This window comes from Equus przewalskii, chromosome 18 (assembly GCF_037783145.1).
Source record: "Equus przewalskii isolate Varuska chromosome 18, EquPr2, whole genome shotgun sequence".
Lineage (NCBI taxonomy): Eukaryota > Metazoa > Chordata > Mammalia > Perissodactyla > Equidae > Equus > Equus przewalskii.
Genome location: NC_091848.1, coordinates 59,025,181 through 59,050,795, shown reverse-complemented (window position 1 = coordinate 59,050,795; position 25,615 = coordinate 59,025,181). Strand labels below are relative to the sequence as shown.

At 39.0% G+C, this 25,615-nt stretch overlaps 1 protein-coding gene across 11 annotated transcripts in view; it reads left to right on the top strand.

The window, feature by feature from the left end:
* Positions 1–25,615, top strand: part of EPHA6 (EPH receptor A6) — a 779,380-nt gene that overhangs the window by 557,275 nt on the left and 196,490 nt on the right. For all 11 annotated transcript variants that reach the window (XM_070582909.1, XM_070582911.1, XM_070582908.1 and 8 more), the window contains 3 exons: positions 8,413–8,521; positions 12,410–12,480; positions 15,564–15,689. In XM_070582909.1, coding sequence (XP_070439010.1) covers positions 8,413–8,521; positions 12,410–12,480; positions 15,564–15,689 — 306 coding nt within the window. The remainder of the gene's footprint in view (positions 1–8,412; positions 8,522–12,409; positions 12,481–15,563; positions 15,690–25,615) is intronic.

Below are 25,615 nucleotides of genomic sequence, written 5' to 3'. Positions count from 1 at the left end.
CTGTAATGAATCAAAGAATGAGAATTTCCTCAAGAAACTTTCCACAACTTTTTCTGAATAATCAATGTGTGTTTTTTTATCAGAATTATTTTCTTCAATTTTTTTTCTCTGAAAAATAGATTCTAAATGCATCTTTGAGTTTATAAGCCTATGAAATTTGTGATCTCCAATGGCTATATATTATAAAGCTGTTTACCTCAAACCACACTAATTGTTATATTAAGAAGCTATAACCTCAAGTGCATATACATACTTCCCAATATGCAAATACTCACTATTAATATTATGGTACGTGTTGAATAGTATTTGAAATAGAACACTATTGGTTCCAGATGAGTGATCTAGGGAATTTGTGAAATTTGTAAGGAAATTCTATTCTACACTAGATCCAGAAAGAAAAAAAAGAGGATGAAATATGTATGTATGAAAACATAAGTATTTCAATTGCAAAAAATATTATCAAAGACCTTTCTCAACTGCCAGTAACAATATGAAATATAGACAATTACAAATTAAATCTTTGACATTTAGAATGTAAACAGTAGTTCCAGGTGTTTAAATGCTCACTCTCTTTTCTTTGTTCTTTGGTATTTGTCACATGAAGCCTTCGTGCAGCAAGGCATCCTGACTGTTATTAACACACCCAAGAATCTCTTAAAGGAAAAAAGAAGACGGTGTTTTATCCTGCCGCACTACCTGTGTCTGCTCTGCCTCTCCATCAAGTTGTACCAAACTCACATTTTCCAATTATTCCTGTGTCATGTGGCATTTTTATCTGACAAGTAAATTAAGGTTATCAAGAAGAGTGAATCTTGAAATCTTCTGTGTCCCAATGTAGCCACAGTTTGATGTACTGTGTTGCTCTCTTTCCGGAGAAGTGGCAGAGCAGTGGAGGAGAGGCAGCTGTGAAATCACTTTCTGAAAAAGCGCAATTCCAGCTAAGGGTCTCCACTTCAGCAGAAGTGACCCATGGGGCTTGTTTCCATCCACTGAGAACTCAGTGATTTGCCTAAGTGAGCGGAACACAGTCTCTTGACTTTCTCTCATTTGTTTTTTTCCAATCTTAAGAGGTATTTTTCCTCTTCATAGATGGCATGAAATATTGAATGAATGTGAAAGAAACACGTTAACGCAATACCATGCCAGCATTTCTACCTGTGGGTGTCTGCTCCATTCAAAGCCTCAGCAGAGACATTTGAATAAAGAAGTTTAACTCACACTATTTTCTATTCATTTGTCTCTGAACATATTAAATACCCAAATACAAATGTGTAAGGGATCATTTATGTAACTAGAACGTTTTGAAGCATTATCATTGCCGTACTCATACATGAGAACTCTTCTTTAGCCGGGGCGTTTAATGCTTATATCTAGAATGTGTTCTCTCTCTCTTCTTCGTGAAAATATACAGTTATTCATCTCCATACTGTAGAATGCACTGTGCTAATGCCATGTGATAGAGAAAGTTGAAAGCTATTACTTATGCCCTCAGGAAGCTTATAGCATAGTTGAAATGTGCCAAAAAACTGAAATCCTCGAAAATGAATCAGTTTTGATAGTTGAAGTATTCAGAGGTTTTGCCTTATAAGTATTATTTTTATAATTTTTAAATATTTTGAAGAGAAATATTTTCTAATTATGCATCTACAAACTCCTGTCCTTTTAAGTAAAATGTCTTGGACATATTGCAGCATTTTTTCATTTACATTGGACGATCATGTCAGTGTTGAGTTATAACATGGTGGGTCCTTCGGTGCTCCTTGAATTTCATAGGGCTGTTTGATCCTAGATTCCTGGCTCCTAGTAGTGTGCATTTTGGAATTTTACGTCAGATTCTTAGTTTTCCCAGTTCTTCTGTCAGTGTGTGCTTCCAGTCAACTCTCTCTGTTTAGAGATCTCACCCCTAGCCTTAACTTGCTTAATTTACTTCTGCTGTACATATTGTTTTGTGAACGTGGAAATCAAAAAACAGGTCTGAGGTAAGAATGCAAGGCCTCGAAGCTGTTCTATGGAGTAAACTGTGCTTTCTTCAGGACGGGAACCTCTGTCAGATGTCTCCTTGACGCTCTGTTCTCCTCCTTTAGCCGTTGCTCCACTGCATTCCACATAATTGAAGTTGCCATCTCGCCAAATTCAAATACATATGATAAGATGATTATCTGAACTAAGAAAATAGCTGTTGGGAAAGAAGAAAATGGGGAGGAATCTAAGAAATACTTAAAATGTGGGAATGACAGGTTGATGAGCACCTGGAAAGCAAAGGAGACCGTGGTGTGAGGGCTGATTCAGAGGGTTGGGCTGGGTCTCTGGGGGTGCTGTACCCACTGGGAGGGGCTGATTTTACCCTGTAGGCCATGGGGGAGACTCTGAGTATGTTTAATTATTATTTTGAAGAGTAGTTATCTGGTTACATGATGTGGGATGGATCAGGAAGAGACACTGTGGAAAGGCAACCTAATAGAAAACTATAAAATTAGCTAATCGTGGGAGGCTGAAGCCAGAAATGAGGCTGTGCCAGTGGTAATAAAGACAAAATAATCTAAGACATGATAAAGGTTTGACTCTGGACCTGTGTTATGGGGAAAGATAAATCTGACCTCATGTGCTAAGTCCAGGTGGCCAAGAGAACAACGTCATCTACAAACTTGCGAGACTGTGTCCATCTGGGAAAGCATTTCCTCAGCTGTCATTCACGTCTCAGCTCTCGCCTGCACATGACCCTGCAGTGCTGAGACTCTACAGCGCCTGGTCTCTGTTGTACACTGCTAGGTCGTTGTAGAAGTGCCTCATTTCATAAGGTTAGACCAACCCTGCCTGCAAGATAGGACCTGAGAGGGAAATTTTTTTTTTCCTGAAAAAAAAAAAAAAAAACCCAAGGATTTCCTGTATTGGTTGTCAATAAACCTTCAGATTAATTTACTGGGTACTATCAATCCATTACAGTGTTGAGATTTCTGCTGTGCTTAAAAAAAGATCATTTTGGTGAAATGATGAGATAATATCATTTGAGATTTCATGAAGAATTGGGAGTTATAAATAAAACTTGGATATGAAACAAGTATATACCACCATTTATTTCACTGAGCAGCATTTTGAGAAATATTTTATCCCCCCCCAAAAAAATCATGTAACTGCTGTCTTCAATAACTTTAAAAAGATGATCATAACAGAGAAGAGTTAACTTTAAAAAGCTATTCCACAGTAAATACCATAGAATACAAATAACAGATTTTACTTTGAAATGTAAATATAAACTAGAATAATCTTGATTACAGAGAGACAAAATCATATGCCTCTATAGAAGAAAATTCTTTGGTTAAAAATAGCCAAATTGCTTTTCTCTCATACTTTCCTAAAAACATGAAATCTATTTTTTTTTGCAATCTAGTTTTTAAAAGTATTTGGATTCCAAGTAAAGAACTTCAGTTTTTTCTCTTTAAATAAAAACAGCTAAAGCAAACCTCACTTAATAATGTCCCCTGGAGTTATGCCAAGCATTGGCTAGGTGCTAAATCCTTCCTTGGTAACAATTTTGCAACTCTTTTTGGATAATTGCCTCCTCTTAAGGAAGTACGCTTCTTGCCAAACCACAGAATGAAAATTTATCATTTTAATATATATATCTTTTTCTGAGACTATAACTTCATTCCATTAAGCAAAAGAACATTTCCAATCAGGTGGTCACAAGTAAACTTCGTTTCTTACCATGGATTTCATTGTTTCTTTTTAAGGACAGGTTTGCTCTCCATGGTGTCACTTAGGTGAGTAAATCATATACATGTATACATTTTCTCCTACAGAACTAACTAGAAATAAGCTTCTTCACAGGATTGAAAAAGTGAATAGATGGTACTCTAGACAAGCTTTCATAACAGAGGAATTTGTAGCTGTATTTTATGGAATCCGTTTGGTAGATGATTTTATGGTTTATTTGTTTGTCTAAGTGTCTGTTTCAGTTAATCAAGTCTTTGAGGCCTCTAACCAAGGAACAGCTCCTCCTCCTTCCAACACACCATGTTTCCAAACTCCCACTCAGCTGACTCTGCCAGGAACTGTTTCTTCTCTTCCAGATGCCCAACAGTCTCCCTTTTGTAACAGTTCCTCCACTTGTAATTATTTGCTCCATGTCCATCTTCCTCACTGTTCTGTACATACAGGAGGACAGGAGCTGTTTTTGCTGTTCACCACTGTATCCCCGGTGTCTGTCACTTGCCTGCCATGTAATATATGTTCAATAAATGCTTTTTTGAATGAACCAGTAAGTTCTTAACTGCAGCTTCAAACTTCTAAGCTTAATTTACTGAACTTGGTTAAATGTAGAAGTCTGCACTTTCCTGGAGCCCCCGCCTTTCAGGAAGCGTTATCTCCAAGAATACAGAATAATTGGATTCTTCTGATAAAACAGTGTTGGGCAAACTGATTTCACACATATAGTACAGTGACCTTCAGGGTAAATCTTCTTCACTTATCTAGTAAAGGTGAGGATGTAGACTACTTCTGGGTTATTCTGACCTTTTCTCACCAGAATAATCCAAAGCACACAGTCGTTCAATCCATTCAGTCAAACGGGTATTTATTGGTCTACTACTACGTTAGTTTCCTAAGGCTGCTATAACAAATTATCATACACTAGGTGCTTAAAACAACAGAAATTTGTTCTCTCACGGTTATGGAGGCCAGAAGCACACCATCCCCTAAGGCTCTGGGAAAATCCTTCCTCGCCCCTTCCAGATTCTGGTGGCTCCAGGCCAGGCATCCCCTGGCTTGTGGCTGCATCACTCCAGCCTCTGCCTCTGTCTTCCCATGGCCTTCTCCTCTTTGTCTTCTCTTCTGTCTCTTATAAGGATGCTTGTCATTGGATTTGGGCCCACCTGGTTAATCGAGGATGAGTGAGATCCTTAACTTAATTATATCTGCAAATTCTTTTTTTGTTTGGGAGTGAGGGGAGGAGGTAGATGGGATGTCATCATTTAATTCACTGTAAAAACTGTAGTGAATAAAGTCCCTGCCCTCATGGAATTTGCAGTCTAACCAAAAGACAGATTGCGAAAAAAGTAACTTCAGTAAAACATGCTGGAAATTTGTAAGTAGTGGTAGTACAAGCATCTATGGAAACATGTCTGTGGACCTAACCAAATCTAGAAATCCAGAAAAAAGCTTCCCAAATGATGTGATGTTTACATAGGAGGATTGAATAGGACTTGACCATGAGAGAGAGTTTGGTGCATTGAAGGAACTGAAGAAACTCAGCGTGGTTAGAGACTGGTAAGAGATGGATCTGGAGACGGATGCTGGAGCCATTTGTAGAGCCTCTTGTTGACAAAATTACTGGCTTTGGGCTTTACCCTGAGATCAAGTCAGAGCTCTGTGATTGACTGGCACTAATATGATAAGAAGGCAGGAGTTACTCTGTCCAGACCAAGGCCTGGGGCATAGGTCTTAAGTGTTCCTCTTTTTTCCACATGGCAAATCTTGTTCTTCCCAATATTTCATTGTAGCCTTTATGGATAACACAATATCATAGTAAAATTGCTCTGAAATATTGTAATAAGGATATGTAATTCATCATTCTCATTTTTACAGACATGAAACCAAAGTAGTCAAGCAAGGCTGTGATTGTTCTAGGCTGCACAGAAGAGCTGGGTCTAGCCAGTTGTTCTGTTAGTGACAGTGGTGGTGTGAAATACTAGCAGTAGTGTGGGTCTGGAGCCTGACAAGTCGGGGCCGGATTGCCAGTTCTACTGTGTACACGATGTGTGGGCTTAAGGCAAGTAGTGCAACCACCTAAACTAGGAACAATAACAGTACTGACCTATTAAGGCTATTGTGCAGATAAACTTGGTGATGAATTTGTAGCACTGAGCATACTGCTGGAGGATAGTTTCCTATTAAATAAATAGTGACTGGTGATGATGAGGAGGAGGTTCATAATCATCCCAGCCCATCACTCACAGCATTTCACTCCCAGTACAATAGAGCATCACATTATACACTCTTATTTTCAAATGACTTATATATTGATATTTATTATATATCACAGAGGACTATTTAGGATTCCTAGTACACGGGTTTAAGAAACAATTACACAGGAATATGCATTTTTCAAAGTGTCACAATTTAATATTCTGCTATCCAATTAAGATTTTAATTCAGGCAAAATTCATAAATATATAATCACAGTGTGAAAAAGATATATTAGTTAAACTGGCAGTTTACTAAGCAATTATTTAAGTCCAACAACACAGTTTTCTATAACAAGGTTTCTGATTTTCAGAAAGCACCCAACTACCTAATCTCCCCCATCTGGACTTTGAATACGTGATCTTGATAAGTTACTTGCAACCTGGCAACTGGGAAAATATATGCTCTGGTTTTAAAATTATACTATATATTTTCCAAATACAGCAGTTGCTAAGTAAACAGTGTTTTCTTTTTAAATGCCGTCTTCTTTATCTTCAAAAAGCTAATGTTTTCTATAACATCCATTCCTTACAATTTGTTATTGAATAATTTTCAACGAGAAAATATGACATTTTAGAGCACACATTAATTCCCATGATATCAGTCCTATTTTGAAGATTAGGAAATTTGGTGAGGACCTAATGAAAAATCTTTGGTACATTATTCATTGGATAAGATGCTACTATTTAACTCATCTCTGCACATATTATGAGCTAAAACTCAATGTTGAAATAGATTGCCTGAAAATATCTTGATTAAATCATAGTGACTAAAATCTAACTCCAAAGTTTAATAAATTTCTTACTGAAAACTGAACATCATAACTATTTGTTTTTATCTACATTTAGTTTTCTTAAAAAGCCTCTTTAGTGCTGTGGCTGGTTTCTTTCTGACTCAACAACAGCATTTTGGGTTCAGATATTCTCAGTAGATATGTCGTTTTTATGAGGAAGTTGTTATTCTGGATATAAATTTGCACATAGTATACTGCATACTTGATTCCCAGAAAAAGATCTACTTCTGTGGAAGCCTTAAAATTCTCAAGTTTAATAAATTATTAAGGTAGAGAAGTAAGTGATTTGCTTTTCAGTGTATTCTTTCTTTGATTCAGTTTGCTGCTTACAACTGATTAGATTAATAGATATTATTTTTATAGTGATCAAAATAACACTCAAGCTTTACTGAACTTAAGGGATGTTAAAGGGACTGATTGATTTAATATTTTAGAATATTGGTAATTATTTACTCTGAGTTATAGCATAGGAAGGAGAAATGAAACAAAAATCTAGACGCCTGAATTCTGGTGATAGTCCTGTGTGAGCTTGGGCAAGTTGTTTAACTTCTCTGGGCTTCAGTTTTCTTACCTCTGTTATTAAGCAATTGCTTATATCCCACCCAATAAAAATTATATCTGATTAAAACTTCAATTCAATGTTACTGAAATAAAAAAAATGTTTAAAAAATGAAAAAAATCTTTTAGCCATTTAAGAAAAGAAAAAAATCATTAAAGAATATTTAAAAAGAACTATTCAACCGAGGAAACCTGCCATATTCTTCTATACTGTAAAGTTGGCCCACGTTGTTCTGTGCCTTTGTGGTAGGCAGCCTCTAATACCCAGATGATGCCCACCCCTGGTATCGATGCCCTTGCATGATGCCCTCCTCTTGAGTGGGCTGGACCTAGGTATTCACTTCTAGTAAATAGAATACGGCAAAAGTGAAAAAAAAACCTCATTAATATAGAGAATAAGTGCTAATGAATTAATTGAACTAATGTATTTTTAAAGATTCCTAAACAGTTGGTAAAACATGCAACTAATGTGGTTTTAAAAAATGATTATGTCAATGAGAGACGTAATATGTTATTACCATACGTTATCTAGTCTTTTCTTCAAAAAAGGAAGGTTTTAGCTATCATTTTTTAATTACTGTCAGTCAGACATCTAAGCACCTACTATGTACACACTTGTGCTGTGGAGATGGGAATGTATAGCTTTCGTGTGTTAATTAAGCTCTGTGAAATATAAAGAAGGTCATTCTTAAAATAAATTATACAATAGTCTTTCCACTTTGTGGAAATAGACACCAAAGCAGCATGTGAACCTGGTCTGAGGGCCTAAGTGTTCAAGGAAGTAAATTAGCAATTATGTAAACAAAATTCCTCCTTTAGTCCTTCTGCTGATTTAATTTTGCAAGACGTACTTATTCTTAAAATGTGGGTTACTAAGAATCCATCTACTTTATTAGTATTTTTTGTAAAAAACAGGAAAGGGTTATGCTATGGGTTATGACTTCAACTCCTTATTTTGGGTTTGCGTACGTGCCGAATAAAGGGCACGTACAGTGTGTTCTTCTGGTGTCCTTTACCATATTTTCAGTCAGGTGCTGCGTTGTAAGATAATGTCGTGCTGACACGTCACCCAGGGAGTTTTCACGTTGTGTCTGTTTCAGCTTCTGACCTGGCGGCCGAGCAGGGGCAGATTCTCGTGATAGCCACGGCCGCGGTCGGCGGATTCACGCTGCTCGTCATTCTCACTTTGTTCTTCTTGATCACCGGGAGGTAACTGAAGCATCCCGGCTTGCTGCCGAGACTTGTGAATAGCTGTTCTTTTATGCACTCTGTTCAAACGCGTTCACGTGTCACAAGGCACACCTGCGAGAAGCACCGGGCGGCTTCCGCTCTGACAGTGAGCTTCAGGCGGCACCAGAAACTCCAGGCCGCCTCTCTGGGCCGCGGAGCGTGGCTGCTCTGCGGCAACCAAACACTCCATAAAACACTCGGAAAGCTGCGAATGATACATTCCTACTGAATAAGTGCCTGCCGCGCTTTCCCTTTACTACCGTCATGTTACACCATGAAAGGGATTTTTCCTGGAAAAAAAATAATTCAAGAGAGACTGAGCAATTTATATAAAAGTTCTTTATAAACTTAGTGTTACAGAAATGTGTTATTTTTATTCATTAAATATTGAAGGCATCTACATTAGAATTATATTAATTGGTTTTATAAATCCAGTATTTCTCTACATTAGAGTAATGTGGATGAAAATTTAGAGTAGCAATAAATTTAATGTAGCAAAAGACCTCGACTTGGATCCTGACCGGCTAGTCAAAGTGCTTCACCCTCCAAACCTTAGACTGCAGTTTTTACACGGGTTTGGTATGACAATGCATTGAAATAATGTATTGATTTTTAAATATATCGGATTGTTACCATGAGCCAGGTACTCACAATATAGAAAGGTGTGAATGAAGATAATATGTATGAAATTATTTCCAAGAGTATTTCTTATTTAAAGCTTGATGTTTGACCCAGGCTTTGGTGGGAAATCATGAATATCCTCAAATCATATTTTCATTCCTGCAAGAGGAAAAAATATTCCTTCTAGGTTATTAATAGGGGCACAAAAGAATACATCGAGAGTTTTCTTGATAATCTGAAACACACACATTCCGTAAAATACCAGTGTCGTGATTTAAACTGTAGTAAAAGTGCCAGCCAAATAGTGCACACCCATGCTCGCTTCCTGAAGTGCGCCGCCTCTGCTGGGAACGCTGACAGTCAACAAGGAGCAGGAGCAAACAGCCACCGCCAGAGGCAGGGGTTCAGTGAACTATGGACATCCTTTGTTTGATTTATTTTAAAACTCTACTTCCATACTAATATTTTATTTAAACTCATTATAGAATTACAGAGGATATGCATTATGAAAAATTATCTACAATTCTGACAGCAGATCAAATGTATAGATCAATAAATTGACAACTCATTGGAAGACACGTATCAAGTGTGGGTCCCTGACAAAATGTAACAGCTCCCTATGAAGTGTGTATCGTATTTAATTGGAGCAAACCCACTTTTACAGAACTTATCAAGGATCAAAGAAACACGTGAATATCCTAGTATGGTCAAGTTGAAATGGTGACTTCTTCATGAAACTAATTGTAGAAGGGGCACATGTTTACTTAAAATTTCCATGTATGTAAACAGATATAGTATTGCCCTTGTAATTAATAGAGTGTCTCAGAGTCTCCTCTCTGGGGAGGCTGATTAGCTAATAGAAGAAACTAGCTACAATAATAAGGAAAAAAAAAGATACGAAAGAATGCAGAAAATAATGATAAATTCATCCTAATAAAAAGTGGGAGTCAGGGCAGACCACAGCACCACCATCAGATGTGGTCACCCAGCACTCTCCTCTCTCCCTGTATGCCTCGAGCTAGCCTTGGACAGCTCTTTGCCATCCTCACAGCTTTGGTACAACCATCTTTTATAGCAGACAGAAAAATTCTGGAGACTCCAACCCAACTAACCATTAGTCTGAAAACAAAATATTCAATGCCATAGCCTACAGATACCAAACACGGCCTACAAAGTCCTTAATCACTAGCAGGGACAACTGGTTAATGAAAAAAGAACAAAAAATCTCATATGTGCTGGAGGTGTAAGCTTGTTTGCTAAAAAAAAAAAAAAAAAAAAAAAAGGTTAAAGTTCTTAACCTATTAGGACTCTCTTGCGAGAAGAAGGATTGGAAGACGATTATGTCTAGGAAAGGGAGAAAAAGAAAATCTCAGTGGAGGGTTAAACATACAAGCCTGGAAAAAAGAAGGAAAGAAGGGAATAAAGTCACATTGACAATTTGGTTAAGTTAAAGTCAAAATGCCATACTTCATGGGCTGCTACATGTTTAGCAATGCTTATTAGAAAAGTGTTGAGCAGAAGAATAATCTCCACTATATTTTCATTGCCATTTCTAATGTAAGTGCTGCCCATGCATTGTGCATTTGGGGCTCCGACGTCTGGATAACACTCTGTTTATCATGGAGTGCACAAGTTAAAGACAATCAGTTTGGAGCCCAGAAGATTATTCAGTTATTCAAATGTGATGGGCTCCTATAGGCTGATCTTAACTCCAAAGACGCAAATGGTATCATGTGAAGTAGACCTTGATAATTAGATAGGATGGCTAATTTGATTCAGAAAGGTTCTTATTTTCCTATGAAAGTTCCTTTGAAGAAGTTTGGGGTACTTTCTTAAGTATGATTTTATTTAAGTAGCAGTATCATATTTATCCCCAATTTTCAAAAATGCCTGTAATTTCATAATAGAAATTGACTTAAATGATATTTTATTTTAGTGATTCTTCTCTACAGAGCAAAATTGAGCAACACAGAGCACATACACATGGGAAAAGCATTTCATTAAAAGAGAAAATATTGCCTCAGCACATAAATATGGCAAACTTAAAAGAAGGAATTACAGTCGTTGTAGGCTAAATAAGTTTGGCCAAATAAACTTGAGAGATGGGCTCAAATGTTATCCTTACTTGGAATTCCTGAAGCAGATTTTGAATATCACTTAAAAAGAGAATTTAATGATGAAGAAAAATTTGTACTAAATTATTTTCAGCTTTCAATTTCCATGTTTGCCAATTTATATAACAGCAGAAACTGCTTTAACATCCTACGCACTAGAGAAAACAATTTCAATTACATAAGATAACAAAACTTTCATTCTGAAATATTTCTTAAGCTTTTTGGTAGGGAAGCATTCTTGGAAATTATTCTATGAAAACTCTAAGAGATTTCTGAATGAATACTCAATTTGCCGTAGGTTTTGAGGCAAAATTCACATTGGAAGATTGAACTGAGTACCACAGATGTACTCTATTTAACTATTTGGAATTAGCAGTTTGATGGACTGTCAAATCGTATGGATGTTGATGGATTTATTCATGTTGAAGAAGTCGTGGGAGATAAGCACCTGCCTCTGTTCTTTAGAGCACCATTATCCCGGGAACAGAATATGCCGCTACCGCATTTCTGATATTAAAAAAATCATGCTGCTTAGCACTGCAACTGAAAGACAGTTGTCTAAATTTCTGAGATTCTGACTCAAAAATATTTTTTCTTTTTGGCTTTTAATGCATTTCTCCAATTCTAGCTATTAGAAGCCATATAAGGAACCAGCCATGATGGTTATTGCAAATTATAAAATATTTTCTAAGATTCCTATCATTTGGATCAAATAACCCACTTGAGAGTATTTTATCTGGGGCTAATTTTGATTGTACAAAAAACCTTGTATGGGGCTGGCCCCGTGGCCGAGTGGTTCGCGCGCTCCGCTGCAGGCGGCCCAGTGTTCCATTGGTTCAAATCCTGGGCACGGACACGGCACTGCTCATCAAACCACGCTGAGGCAGCGTCCCACATGCCACAACTAGAAGGACCCACAACGAAGAATATACAACTATGTACCGGAGGGGCCTTGGGGAGAAAAAGGAAAAAAAAAAAAAACCTTGTATGGAGTATTTTCACATGTTATAAAGGTGTTCTTAAAAGTGGTCTTCATGATAAAAACTTTGCCCATGGGTCTATGTATTTTAATTGATTTTGGTTCTTATCTAGCATCATTCTTAAAATAAGATTCTATTTTCCTTTTTAAAAGGTGCCAATGGTACATAAAGGCCAAAATGAAGTCAGAAGAGAAGAGAAGAAACCACTTACAGAATGGGCATTGTAAGTAAGATGGTGGCTCCCTTCCCTTGTTTTATGTTGTTCCAGCACTTCAGGAGTTCATTTTAAAATTGTATTCGTTGAGTTGAGAAACTCCAAAAGAGTCACTTCCAACCTTTCAGCATTAAGACTTTTCATCTGGTTTCCAGGTTTGTTGGTGGAAATTGCACCTGCTTCTCATTAAATGATATTACCTTTTTCCTAATTCTACTTGCTGGAAAACAGGACAGACTGAATATGCTAAAAATACAAGATGACTGATCATGTCTAGTTATTTACCTCTCACAATGGCTCCAAACGTGAGTTGGTTTTATTTAGTGGAGCATTAGCCATAGAAATATTAAGCAATCTTTATTCCTTCTCATGGGGACTGTCATTTAAACATATAACAAATCAATTTACAATTCATTAACACTAAAAAAGAAAATCAGCTCTTTAACTCTTAGAATATGTATGAAACCCTTGAGCTGACTACAAGGTTATATTCGTTTGAAGGATCTCTTCCCAAGCAAGCTATAATTACCACTATAGTTGGTTTGATAATTGCCACCCTCTCCTCCCCACGCCCACCTCCACCTCTACCTCCAAATGGCAGATGACTTTGTCAAGACAGTTTCTCTGTCCTGAGACGCTGAACTAACAAGAAAGGGGTGTTCTCTGATTAACCAAAGCACGGAGATCATATGTGAGGCAAGTGTTTAACTGTTTAAACTCATCTTCCACTTCAACTTAAGGAAAGGAATAAGAGACTTTTTGATCTATAGCACCCTCCAGGGGAGGGAAAGAATTTAACTGAGGAGATTATAAACTAGAAGGAGGGTTTAGGGCTGTTTCTAAGGCTCACATGATGTCTCAAAGAATGGTCCAAGGACCCTCTGCATCAGAATGTTGCGCCCTTGCTCACCAGAGTTCTGACTCAGAAGGTCGAAGGCAGGCCAGGACTTGGCGTTCTTCACAAGCTCTCCCAGGCTGTTGCTGCACAGTCAGTCTGAGGCTCCCTGTGCTGGCAGAAGAGGGAGAGCTGAGACAGCCGGCACCAGGATGGGAGGACCTGGAAAAGCTGTAAACAGATGCAGAGACCTGGATCCAGACAGCTGGACAGATGGCTTATGCTGGGCAACCTTAAGATTCACTATGGGGCGTTTAGTACTGAAATGCAGAGGAAAAAGATGCTCCTGAGGTATTTATTGTCTGTCTTCCAGCTAGCACTTTAGCATAAACTAAACCAGATGGGCCCAGCAAGAAGCAATGAAAATAACCGGAGGCAGCCAAGGAAGTGGAAGAAGATAACAAACCAGTGCTGAAGAAGGCAGGGATAAGTTAAATAAGGAGCCAGGTGTTCAAGACTGGAACTAGGTCTCAGTTGTTTTTCCCCTACTACATATTTGTTTATGAGGAAAAGAAAGTGACATTAACTGATTGATTTATTCTGCAGAAATGTGTATCACCTTAAGTGATTGAGTGGTTGAATTGTTAAGACCATGTATGATTTAATAAATGAAACCTGTTATCTGTGCCTACAGGAACGTTGTCAATGTGACCATATGTCCTATTAGATACCACTAGTCACCTAGCCTTAATCACTAGATTTGAGTTTATCTTATTCAATCCGAAATCACAATTCCTACAAAGTTACAAAATATGATATAGAGTATGAACTAGAGGCACCAATTCTCTCTTCTCCTTTCCTCCAGTCTAAATTTAAGGAAGTCAAGAAAAGCAGAGCATTTCAGAATCATTGTCAGGTCTAAGTTTGCCTAGAAATAGGCTTTATTGCTGCTGTTCTGAGAAGTCCTATCTTCTCGTGGGTGAGTACCCCATCCTAGAAGGCAGCAGGCAAACAGTAATAAGAGAGGGTGGCAGACAGAGTCCTCACGAAGCAAGCAACTGCTAATAATGGGCCTTTCAGCTCCTCCTCTAAACTTGCCTTACCATCTTTTGTTTGCTTGCTTTTGAGATTTTCTTGCAAGAGCATGTTTCTAAGAGATCTAGACCACACTTAACTCAGGATGTTGTACGGCTTTCAAAATCTAGGAAGCAACAAACTAAGTATCATCCATATTGCCACAAATTTGCATTGATCTTTTAATTCCTGCTAATTTATATTCAATAAAGGTTTGCTGTGTTCTTATTACCTGTAAAACCATAGCTAAGGTATTTGGAAAAATGCAAAGATGCATAAGAAATGGTCTCCTGTCCTCCAGGAGCTAGCAATCTAAGGTGGAAAGCAGAAACCGGTGAGTAGAACAGGGGACTGCCGTGGCAGTCGGTGACTTCTTCAGAAACTGAGGAAGTGCAAATGAACAGGCAACCACACCTTCCCGGTTTTCAGCCGCCCCTGTTCCTCATCCTAACTGCCAGAGGTCTGTGAGCACCACCCCCAACCAAGAAAGAGGAGCATCTACACAGCCAAGGACAGATATGGGCCTTTGAATGCCACCCTTCCCTTCAGGATAGACAAGGGGTCCTCTCCAGGAGCAGGTGCAGACTGGCAGTGGAAGCAGCTACAGGAACACAGGAAATGGCCATGATCCTTAGTGTTGCTCCCTGTCATTGTGTGGCAACTGTCCTTTACTGCCAGAGTTTCTGGAAAGGGAGAGACCACAGGACTGGGGCGGAGGTTCAGGAAAACCCAGTGCCCTAGAGTCTGAAGGATCCAGGAAGGAATCTAGGAGCTTGTTCTGGGGAAAGGCTTCTGCTCGTTTGCCCCCTGCCCTGACCACGCCCCGACCACTCCCTGAGCTAGATCAGACATGGAATACGTGGGTGGTGGTGGCTAAGTGAGCTGATTAAACTTTTTACAGAAATATAATAACAGTGTGTGTTCTGGAACCTGTCAGCTCACTCTTTAGGAAACTGCCAGTTCATTTTACATCAAAAGCTAGGTAATAAAATTTTGATTCCAAGTATTCAAATCTTTAATGGGGCAGGGGCAGGGGGATGGGACAAGAAGAGAAGAGAGAATTGAATTTAAGTAATTACCAGGAATGACTACTTCAGTACATCATCACTCCTCATTTTAAATATTCATAAGACATGTGATTACTAAAATACTCCAGCTAATTCAGCCTTTTCTGTTGTTGCAGTACGCTTCCCAGGAGTTAAAACTTACATAGATCCAGATACATACGAAGACCCATCCCTCGCAGTCCATGAATTTGCCAAGGAGATTGATCCCTCAAGGATTCGCATTGAGAGAGTCATTGGGGCAGGTAACGGAAAACCTACACTTTTGAAGATATAATTCCTTAATGGTTTTGTAACTGGTTTATTGACATGATGTTTTTAAATCTTACCGGTTTTAGTCGTTGAAAACATATAAGAAATGAGAAGTAGAATTATCATATGTATGTTTTATTTTTTAGGAAGCGTTCTAAGCACCCATATTCAGTTTCTAAACAATGGCAAAAAGCCACAAAAGTTATTTTTAACATCCTATAGTCTTCTTTTGGTATGAAGATAAATTACAATGAAACTAGAGATTTAGGAAATTATTTTGAAAATACACTTTCAGGAATCTGTCCTTGATTATTACAGATTTACTCAAGACCAGCATTTATAGACATATACTATAATTAGTATTCGTATTGATGACATTGAGGCTCTGCCAGATTCAGTAGTGTTCTGAGAATCATTGAGGATAAAGTTAGTTTCCATATGACTTTATATAATTGTAATGAAAATTATAATTTTCCCTATGTAGAATGTTTAAACACTCAGAACATTATATTATTCAACTATTCTGGGTAAATTCAAATTTATTGTGAATCAGCCCTCAAGAGTTTATTCTGCATTACTAAGAGCAGAGGCTAAGCGGATGTAACAAGGAGGCCCCTGAGTGTTGATTCCTCTTTCCCATCTTTGACCCCAGGCGAATGGTCCACGCGGGCAGAGTAGCTGTCATTCAGGAGGCCTTGCAAGGAGCTGAGCTCCTTTGACTCTTTGCTCTGCCTTCCCCTAGCGTGTCATCCTCAGGATGGTCAAAGCTGGGTCACCAGCACATCTACCTTCCAGCCTGTGAGACGAAGGAAAGAGTTCAATCTCAAGTCAAAATTAACCTGGAAATTACAAACATATCTATTTGCGCCTCAGTGGTCCAAATATAATCATGTGGACACACTTAAATGCAGGAGAGTTTGGAAATATAATCTCTGACCAGGCAGCTGTGCAGGCAGCTGACAAGGGGAAGGGAGGTATTAGTAAACAGAGAAGGGAGACTGCAGCCTGAAGGAGCATTGATCTCCTCTAGGCGCTGGATACCTGTGTAATCCTTTGGAGAGAGTAGAACACGGCAAAGCATGACAGTTCCAGCCAGGTGGTGTGTCTTTGCCAAGGCCAAAGAAAGTACCTGATTCTCCTTCGTCCGTTTCAAAGCCCTTCTTCGCCCGAAGGACCAGGTACATAATTTGCAGGGACCGGTGCAAAAATAGAAATGTAGAGTCCCTTGTTAAAACATTATAGAGAATTTCAGGACAGTGACCACAGAGCGTTAAACAAACGCAGGGCCGTCTGAACCCAAGGTTCTGTGTGAAGCTGCCACCCAGGAAGCTGACTCTGTCTCCCAGGTACACAGAGAACTAGCACTATTTCAGGAATTCCAGGGACCTCTGGAGACAGTCCTTCCTTCCAGCTCCTCATTCCCTCTCCCCAGCGGATCATTTCAGCTCCCGCCAGGCCAGGCCTCCCTCTGAAAGCTGACGCAAGAGTCCGGAACGCCTGATCCTAATGCTCGTGGCCGAAGAGCTGTTTGATCAGAAAGAGTAAGAACCTAGGGTGAAACCAGACTCTCCGTCCTCCTCTGCTGAGCAGGAAGCACACCAACAGCAGTGAAGGCAGACTGAAAGAGCGATGGTGTTATATCCATTTAGTTTAGGGGTTCGTTTTGTTAAGACAGCAGAAGAATAGAGAAGAGAGGAGGCTGGATAATTCCATTGCCCCTGTATTTGGCTTTCTTCCTCTGGCCGTGAGAAACGGTCGGGCGTCCTCTGACACTGCAGTGCTCGATACTCACGTAGATGCAACAGAAGCATTTTCTGTCTCACCACTTTGTGCATAAATTAAATGCCAATATATGAAATCATAATGTTGAGAGATAAAATCAAGTATCTGACATGTAAACAAAGAAAAAAAGAAATCCAATTTTTCTGTAGTTTTTGTATTTTTTTAACCAAAATATAAATTTTGCCTGAAAAATATATAACAGATATTGCCAAAGCAAACCATAGCTATTAAGGAGACTATTTTAATATCCTATTCCTCCTGCTTTGTCTAAATTCTAGCAAGTCATAATGGGATTCCTCTCATTTGGCAAATACAAAATATCTAAACTATGTAGTCAAGCTGTACCTCAGTGTCTTTTTTTTTATATTTATTCTCTTTGACTATTTCAACTTTCAAATATGCTGAATGTCCTTCTACTGTCTGTTTTCAGAAAAATCACAGAAATAGAAATGCTTATGAGACAAAGCTATTGTGATATAACTTTCCTCCTTGTGCCCTGGCCAGTACTGCTGAGTTGGTTAGCTCCATTAGGTCAGGTTCCTAAAATTCTGTTTGCATGTAGGAAAAAACTGGTGACTGTGTGGACATTTCCCACAGCAGCAGTGTGGAGAAAGCATTTTTCAGTCAAACTAAAGAATTAATAGAGTTGTGTAGTATCTATGGCATCCTTGCACAACTGGTTACTTGCCCAACTTGTTAGTGTAAATACTTTCCTTAGGTTGTCTCATATCCTTTACTTTTTCCCCACCTGTTTGATTGTTTCTTCTCAGACTCCGTTTCCTCATCAGCTGTGTACATTAGGTGAAGTGTAAAGTAATTGGCCCAGTGGCGGTGTAGATGCTGGACAGAGGTGGGGTGGAGTTGGGGCAATGGGAGAGAGAGACAATATATGAGGCTTCAATCCTTGTCAGGTCTGATTAAGATGTTGAGAGTCACGATAGAGAGGGGTACCTAAATTCTCAATTCATTGCTGAGGAAAAATCCACAGACCTGCATGATTTTTGGTGAGGAAATAGTTAAGAATGGCTTCCAGGTTTCTAGTTGGGAAAAACAATATGTAATCAGTAAATATTTCTTAAATGTGTTATTAAAAAATGAACCCCAAAATAGCCACATTAAAATTTTAAGAAAGAAAAGAGCATAGAAAATGATATCACGCCTAACCCAGGACATTTCTTAATACATTCACTGAAAAATGTTTATTACATGGCTGCTATCTACTTATAGAAAGGTACCATGCTATTTCGTTTTTTCGTATTAAGTCACTCTGCTTATTAAAGACATACATATTCAACCTGTCTTCCACAACCTTTGTCCTGGGATTTTCAACTTTATAACCATCCAAATATTACATGACAGATCCTTAGAAAATTTAATATATCTCTTAAAATGTATATTTTATATATACTCTTAAAATTCTCTATTTTTCACTGTAAATTTTACTGTTTTTTAAATGAGTTTTCTAGGACACGTTTTTTTGTATATCCCTATTCTGTTTAATAGTGGCAGCTCATCTTTGTTCATCAATACAGGCCTGAATTTCCATGAAAATGCACATTTCCATTTAAATGAAGTGAGCAGCTCTCTTGCATAGGAGACTATCAAGATCATCCATCTCCTTTGGCTTTTTGCATCATAAAATGAAATCCCATGGCCAGAGGACTGTGGAAAAGAAATTCTCAGGCGAAAAGAGCCAAGTCAGATTAGGGTAGAATCATTATTTCACATGTATCTTGAGAGATAATGAGCAAACTGGTAAACTGCGTTTTAATCCTGGGCTAGGAAAGGTCACTGAAAGACTACCCTTGTTTCAGGGCGGTGCTGAACCGAAACCGTTATCAGAAAAACTTGCCCAGCAGCGTATCTATAATTTTGAAATATTATTCCATTGAAAAAAATCATTCTTGTGTCTCTAAATCCAAGGGCACCTTCTTATGCCCGACCTTCCCTCTTTCCCTAGTCTCATGGAAATTCACAGCGTCTCCCCGTCGCTTATATTCGATCCCTTTATCTTTACAAAACTCATTATTGCCTCCACTGTCAGCCTGCTCTTCTGTTAGGTTAGTGTCACTGCATTTCTTCTCTTCAGAGAATAGTCAGGAAGTTTTAACTGTTGGTTTCTCAGCAGTCATCGGCAGGTAGAAGAACGTCAGAAGGACCACAAAAAGGTTATAAAAAGTGCGTGTCAAACTAGCAATTTATGCAGGTTATTTGGCTCCATTCTTGCACCCCCATTTAGGTCGTTTAGCTCCTGGTTACACACGAAGCTGTGCAGGGAAAAACGCTCACTCTGTGCTCCTCTCCTGACTTCCCCATCCCCCAGCCAGCTTCTCCTCTCTACTCCAGGATCCATTACTTTTCGTTGTCTTAGAGAAACTGTCTCACCCCCTTTATTATTTCGGTTCCTCTCCTACAGATGATTTTATCAGCTGACTGTCTTGCAAGATTACTGTAAGGATTAGACATGACGCATACTGAGGGTCTGCCATACCACAGGCATTCAGTGAGAGGGTGGGGACGCGACTGTCAGGCTGAAAGTAAAAACAGTTTTTATATTTAGTTGAGATGGCTGAGAAGAATGACTCTCCATGTCCAGCCCTCAAAATACTTTATGACATGAATATCTGCCCATGTAGAATTAAAAAGTCAATGCCTTCAGTAACTTAGGGATATCTATGGTTTTCAGAGTTAGTTCAAAGTTAGTAATTAAAAATTGTTTCATTTTTGTCAGTACATTGAGCTATACCCATATCAACAAATTCTTTTCTTTTTTATTTTTAAACAAAGTCAAAACTTACTTTCCCCTATGTCTTATGAGGTTTGATTTATTATATATGTGTTTATTTTTTCTTTAAACTTAACAAGCCGTGTGATGAAATCAATTTAAAACTAGAAAATTCATTTCAATATCTTAATATAAAGTTATTGTAAATTATCTCACGTATGCATTTCTCAATCTTACAAGCTGCCTCATCATTTAGTTATTTGATAAATACTTATTTAATAAATGAGTAAATAAATGAATAACTGAAAGCATATAGAATTATTTATAAGTAATTATTTTAAATGACTGTCTGGTTATCAACAGAAATCTTCTGTGGAGTATAAGTTAAAGTACAACTCAATTAAAAGAATATGAAATCCAATGCATAATTTATACAAAATAAAAATGACAGAAGAGCAAATCTATAGAAGACAATTGTGAATTATATTGCAATACTTTATATCAATAATTTGCTTGATAAATTAAACTAAAAGTATAGAACTTATTATATACCTTATTTATATAGTAAAATACAGAATCTTACAGAAAAGCTTACATTGAGATTTTATTTTTCTATTGAGTTTGTATAACAGACAAGGTAATGTTGATGAGTTTTTTTATAACTTACAAAGAACTTATTAATTTTTCAAACTTTTGTCCTTTGTCTTTTTCTTCTAATTTGTATATTGCTAAAATATTTGGTGAAATAAAGGAAACTTGATATCTATTTTCAAAAAGTACTCCAAGGAGACAGGAGAAGACTGGGTACATCTTTTATAGAAAGAAAAAAATAAAAATAATGCTACAGTCTCTTCAGGCAGAGGCAGAGGACGGAAAAGAAGACTCGTACATTGACAATTTTTACTCTGTATTGCTTATAGCATGTGAGTTATCACTTGCTACAAAACAAATTACCCTAAAACTTAAAACAAGAACACTTGCTGTCTCACGGGTCCTATGGGTGAGGAATTCCGGCTCCGCTTGGCTCTGCAGGTGTGCTCACAGGGTCGCAGTCCAGGTCTCACCTGGGGCCCCCCTGGGCCAGGATCCACTCCCAAGCTCATTTGTGTGGCTGCCGTCAGGACACACTTCCTTGAGGGCTGTTGCCCTGAGGGCCTTAATTCTGAACTGCCTCTTGGCTGGAGAGCACTCTCAGATTCCTGCCATCGGGGCCTCTCCAACATGGTAGCTTATTTCCTTAGAGCCAACAAGAGGGTCTGCCAGCAAGATAGAAGTTGCAATCTTTTGCAACCTGCTCATGGAAGTGACATCACCACATCACCTTTGCCATAATCTGTTGATTCTGGGTATGATACTAGGTCCAGCCCACACTGAGGGAGTTGGGGGTCACCCAAGGTCTTGAATACCCGGATGCAGGGGTCATTGCAAGTCACCTTAGAAGTCTGCCTACCACATAGAGCAATTTTCCAAACTCAAACCTCACTTGGAGTTTTAAGTTGGATATGAATATGTTAAAGATGGCGGGCTCTTATTCAGAAAACAATCTAGGGAGTGAGTTTGGATAAAAATTGGATGCAGTTCTGAATTTCTCTCCTGTTAAAAAGTAAAAGCTGTTTATGCTCTGCTATTGTTTAGCACCACCACACACTCATAACGCTGCCTGAGAGACCACGTGTGCTCCACGTGGGTGAACAGTAAGACGTGAATTAAGGCCATGAGTATGCTTGTGTGATTTGTCTATGTCATACTAAGTCCATCCAGCATCAGGTAATTAGTCGATTGTTCCCAGAGTGACACTTGTGTTCTCAATGTAGTTGTCTGTGTGTCTTAGCTAATGACTTTTGTCTTTGTAGACCATCCCCGTTATCTATTGCTGTGTAACAAACCATCCCAAAACTAAATGTCTTCAAATAATAATGATTTCATTTGCTCATAATTCTGTGGGTCAGCGATTTTGGGCTGGTCTCAGCTGGAGCTGGGGGTTTTGTCCTCCGATCTCAGCTGGGGTCACTCCTGAGCTGTGGCTCAGCTGGACGGGGTTGCTGTGAGGTGGTTGGTCTTGGGGAATCTGAGCAGGAATGACTCATCCCTGCTCCATGTGGCTTCTCTGCCAGCAACAGGCTAGATGCGACAGTCTCAAGGCACTGTTCTAAGCACATGAGAGACAGATGTAAGGCCTTGTGGGCCTTGGCTCTGAGTTCCTACAACATAATTCTGACACTTCGTGTTGGTCAAAGCAAGTCACAAGGCCAGGCCAGATTTAACAAGGTGGAGTGAGACACAGGTTCTGCCTCTTGAGGAGAGGAGCAGCAGAGCCACAGTGCACTGGGGCGTGCATACAGAGTCGGGAGGAATTTGTGGTCATGTTTTACAACACATAGCTGGTAGTTTAAAAAAACAAAGTGAATCGTTATTTTTCAAGCCTGGTATGGATAACAGATTGCAAATTTATTTCCCATTTTTGTCTCTTATGCCATTTTTGCTTTTGCTCCTAATGAACGATGTTCATGTTTTCGTTGTTTAGTGACCACTTATTTATCTGCCTGGGATAGGAACTATGAGGTTTGCAACAATGAAAAATAAAGGAGCTCAGGCTCAGGAGGGAAGCTGTGGAAAGTGTAAGACATAAGGTAGAGCAGAGAAGAAGAAAGGCCAAGGTGGAAAGAAGAAGCGTCATAAGTGAACAAATCATATATATAAATCACCATTAAAAACGAAAGAATGTAGAGATCACTGCAGACTAAGCCATCAGATCACAGGGGGACCTGGCGTTTGGACACATTCTTACAGGTAAGGAATGCCAAGATGAGGCAAGGGCAGTTTGGACAGAGGAAGAGAGACGGAAGTGGTAGAATAAGACGCGTGAAGAGGAATTCTGGGCAATTTCAGGAGTTTTAGAGTTTGACAACACTGGCTATTTATTGTACCTAATTTCTCTTCAAAGACTAGGCTTTTCCCTTTTCTTGACACAAATGTAACTCTATCCCTGCTTCTTGGCTATTAGTAATGGTTAGTGCCTTTTTAGTTTAGTGGCTTTTTAGTTTTTAATGACATATAAAGTTTAAAATAATCAAAGACAAGAAGAATGATTTTTTCTTTTACTGGGCAAGTAATAAAAATAAAATGCCTTTGCTACTTCACGATTGTCGTGAGAAGCAAATGAGGTGAAGTGGATTCTATCCGACCATCCAAGCTTTATCAGAAAGTGTTCATTACCTCACCCAGCAGCCCATTCACTTCCAAAAAGTCCCAATAGATGGAGAATCTTTGTGAGTGAAAATGTGCTTCCTCAAACACTGTGTGTAATCTTATAGCACTACCCACTGGTACTTGTTCTGCAGAATTGATCTTATACAGAGTAAACCTAATCCTTCGACCATAGACCATCACCCTTCCAATAGTTGAAGACAACGTGTGAACCTCATTAATCTTTCTTTTCCAGTCTAAATGTCTAAACCTTTCAACCATTTCCATCTGCTCTGATTTCTGGATACTTCATCATTCTGGTAACCTTCCTCTGGAGAATGACAGTTTTTCTCAGTCTTTTCAGATTTGAACCCAATGTTCCAAATAGTTTCGAATCAATGCAGAAAACACTGGGCCAGCCCCTTTCCTGCTGTGCCTCGGTTATTGCAGCCTGAGTTTGCATTTCCTTTGCGAACAGCTGCCACACACTGTTGGCACAGGGAGAGCTCACTACTGGCCAGTCCCTGGGGGTCTTTCCCAGATGAGTGGATATTAAGCCAGGCCTGTTTCTGTGCTTGTCTGACTGACATTATGATGCTCAGTGCAAGGCTCTATTCTATTTATACACCCATACCATATCTCTATATAAACCACATATATTCTCTATCTATCCAAATTTATATGTGCCTTTTCATATTCCCACTTTGTAAATATTCCTGTTAAGTTTCCTCATGGTTCTACAGGTGAATTTTCCTACACTGTTCCTGTCCTTCTCCAGCTCAGTTAGATCAGCCGGTTCAATTTCCGGTATCATCCGTGAGTTGTTCTGCCTTGTAGGCTGGCTGTGTCTGTCTGTCATAACTGAGCTCAGCATTCCCTGCCCTCTCCAGTTTCTTCTTCACTGGGGTAACTGTGTTTGCATTGTTGGAATTCTGTATTTTATAGATACCTATCTCTCACTTGTTATAGAATCTCTGATCATGAAATAGTACCCAATCCATGTACATTTTTTAAACTCCCACCCTAAAGTTTAATATCTGCAATGTGGCCAGGGCTTTTTTCCTGGAATGTTAGGTATTTAAAGTGAAAATGGTCAGTTTTCCCCAAATTGCCAAGCCTTGTACTTCATGGGTCTTTATTCAGAACTAAGTCCGGATAACAGTTCCTGTTGACTTTTTGAAAGATGGAAACAGCAGCGAGGCAGGTATTTCCTTATTGCTTTCACAGGGGAGAAAATAAACTCACAGGATGGGAAAGTGTGTCACGTGAGGACTGCTTAGACTTGGAGCACGTGGGCTTTCCATGTTGTCTAATTCGGCTCTTTGTGTACGTGGAAACCTTTGATATTCTGTTCCTGCCAGAATCTCTCCTATGTTTCTCTGCCTTGCTTCATCCTATCAGGAAAGGTAGTCTCTCTTTGATATTAGTAGTCAGCAAGAGTCACTAGATGTTTGCATGTTTGAAGCAAGCTTTGCACGTATGATCATCTCCTTCAGTCCTCACAACACTAAGAATCACGAGAGTCATATATGTATATTTTGCAGACAAGGAAACTAAGGCTTAGAGAGATTAAGGTACTTGGTCAAAGTGAACCAGCTTATAATTAATAAAGCCAGCTTCAACCCCACAGTAGTCAGAGTTCAGAGCCCACAGTCTTATTAACCACGACTTTATCACACATAGCCTTTTATATTTGTGAATCTAATCTCAGTTCCATGAAGGAATTTCCTCCATGAAGCAATCTTCTTCTGGGACTTGTACAATTGCTATTTCTTAAACCATCCTTCATTACCACAATCTCGACCTATCCTCGGTGAATTTGGCTATGTTCTTTGCTTTCATTCCAGTCATGTGTCGGTCTGTCTGTCAACAGTCACTTCCCAGCTCCATGATTTGCAGGGGTAGAGTGGATCACCACTGCCACCACCTCCTAGCTGTGCGTGTACAGATCCACTGAGAAACCAAGTGCCTTGGCAGGACCAGCATTAATGTGGATGTTGACTGTGTCATGAGGTCATTCTTCAGGGCGAGATCACAAATTTCCCTCTTTTGAGGTATGGTTCACGTGCTCTTATAAGCCACATCAGCAAACTCTGTCATCTATGCCTTCAAAACGTCTCCCAGAATCTAACCATTTTTTACTTCTTCACAGCTACAGCCCTAGCCCTACCCACCAACATCGCTCCCGGCTCCTTCTCCTACCTTCCCCTCTGTGGTATGTTCTCC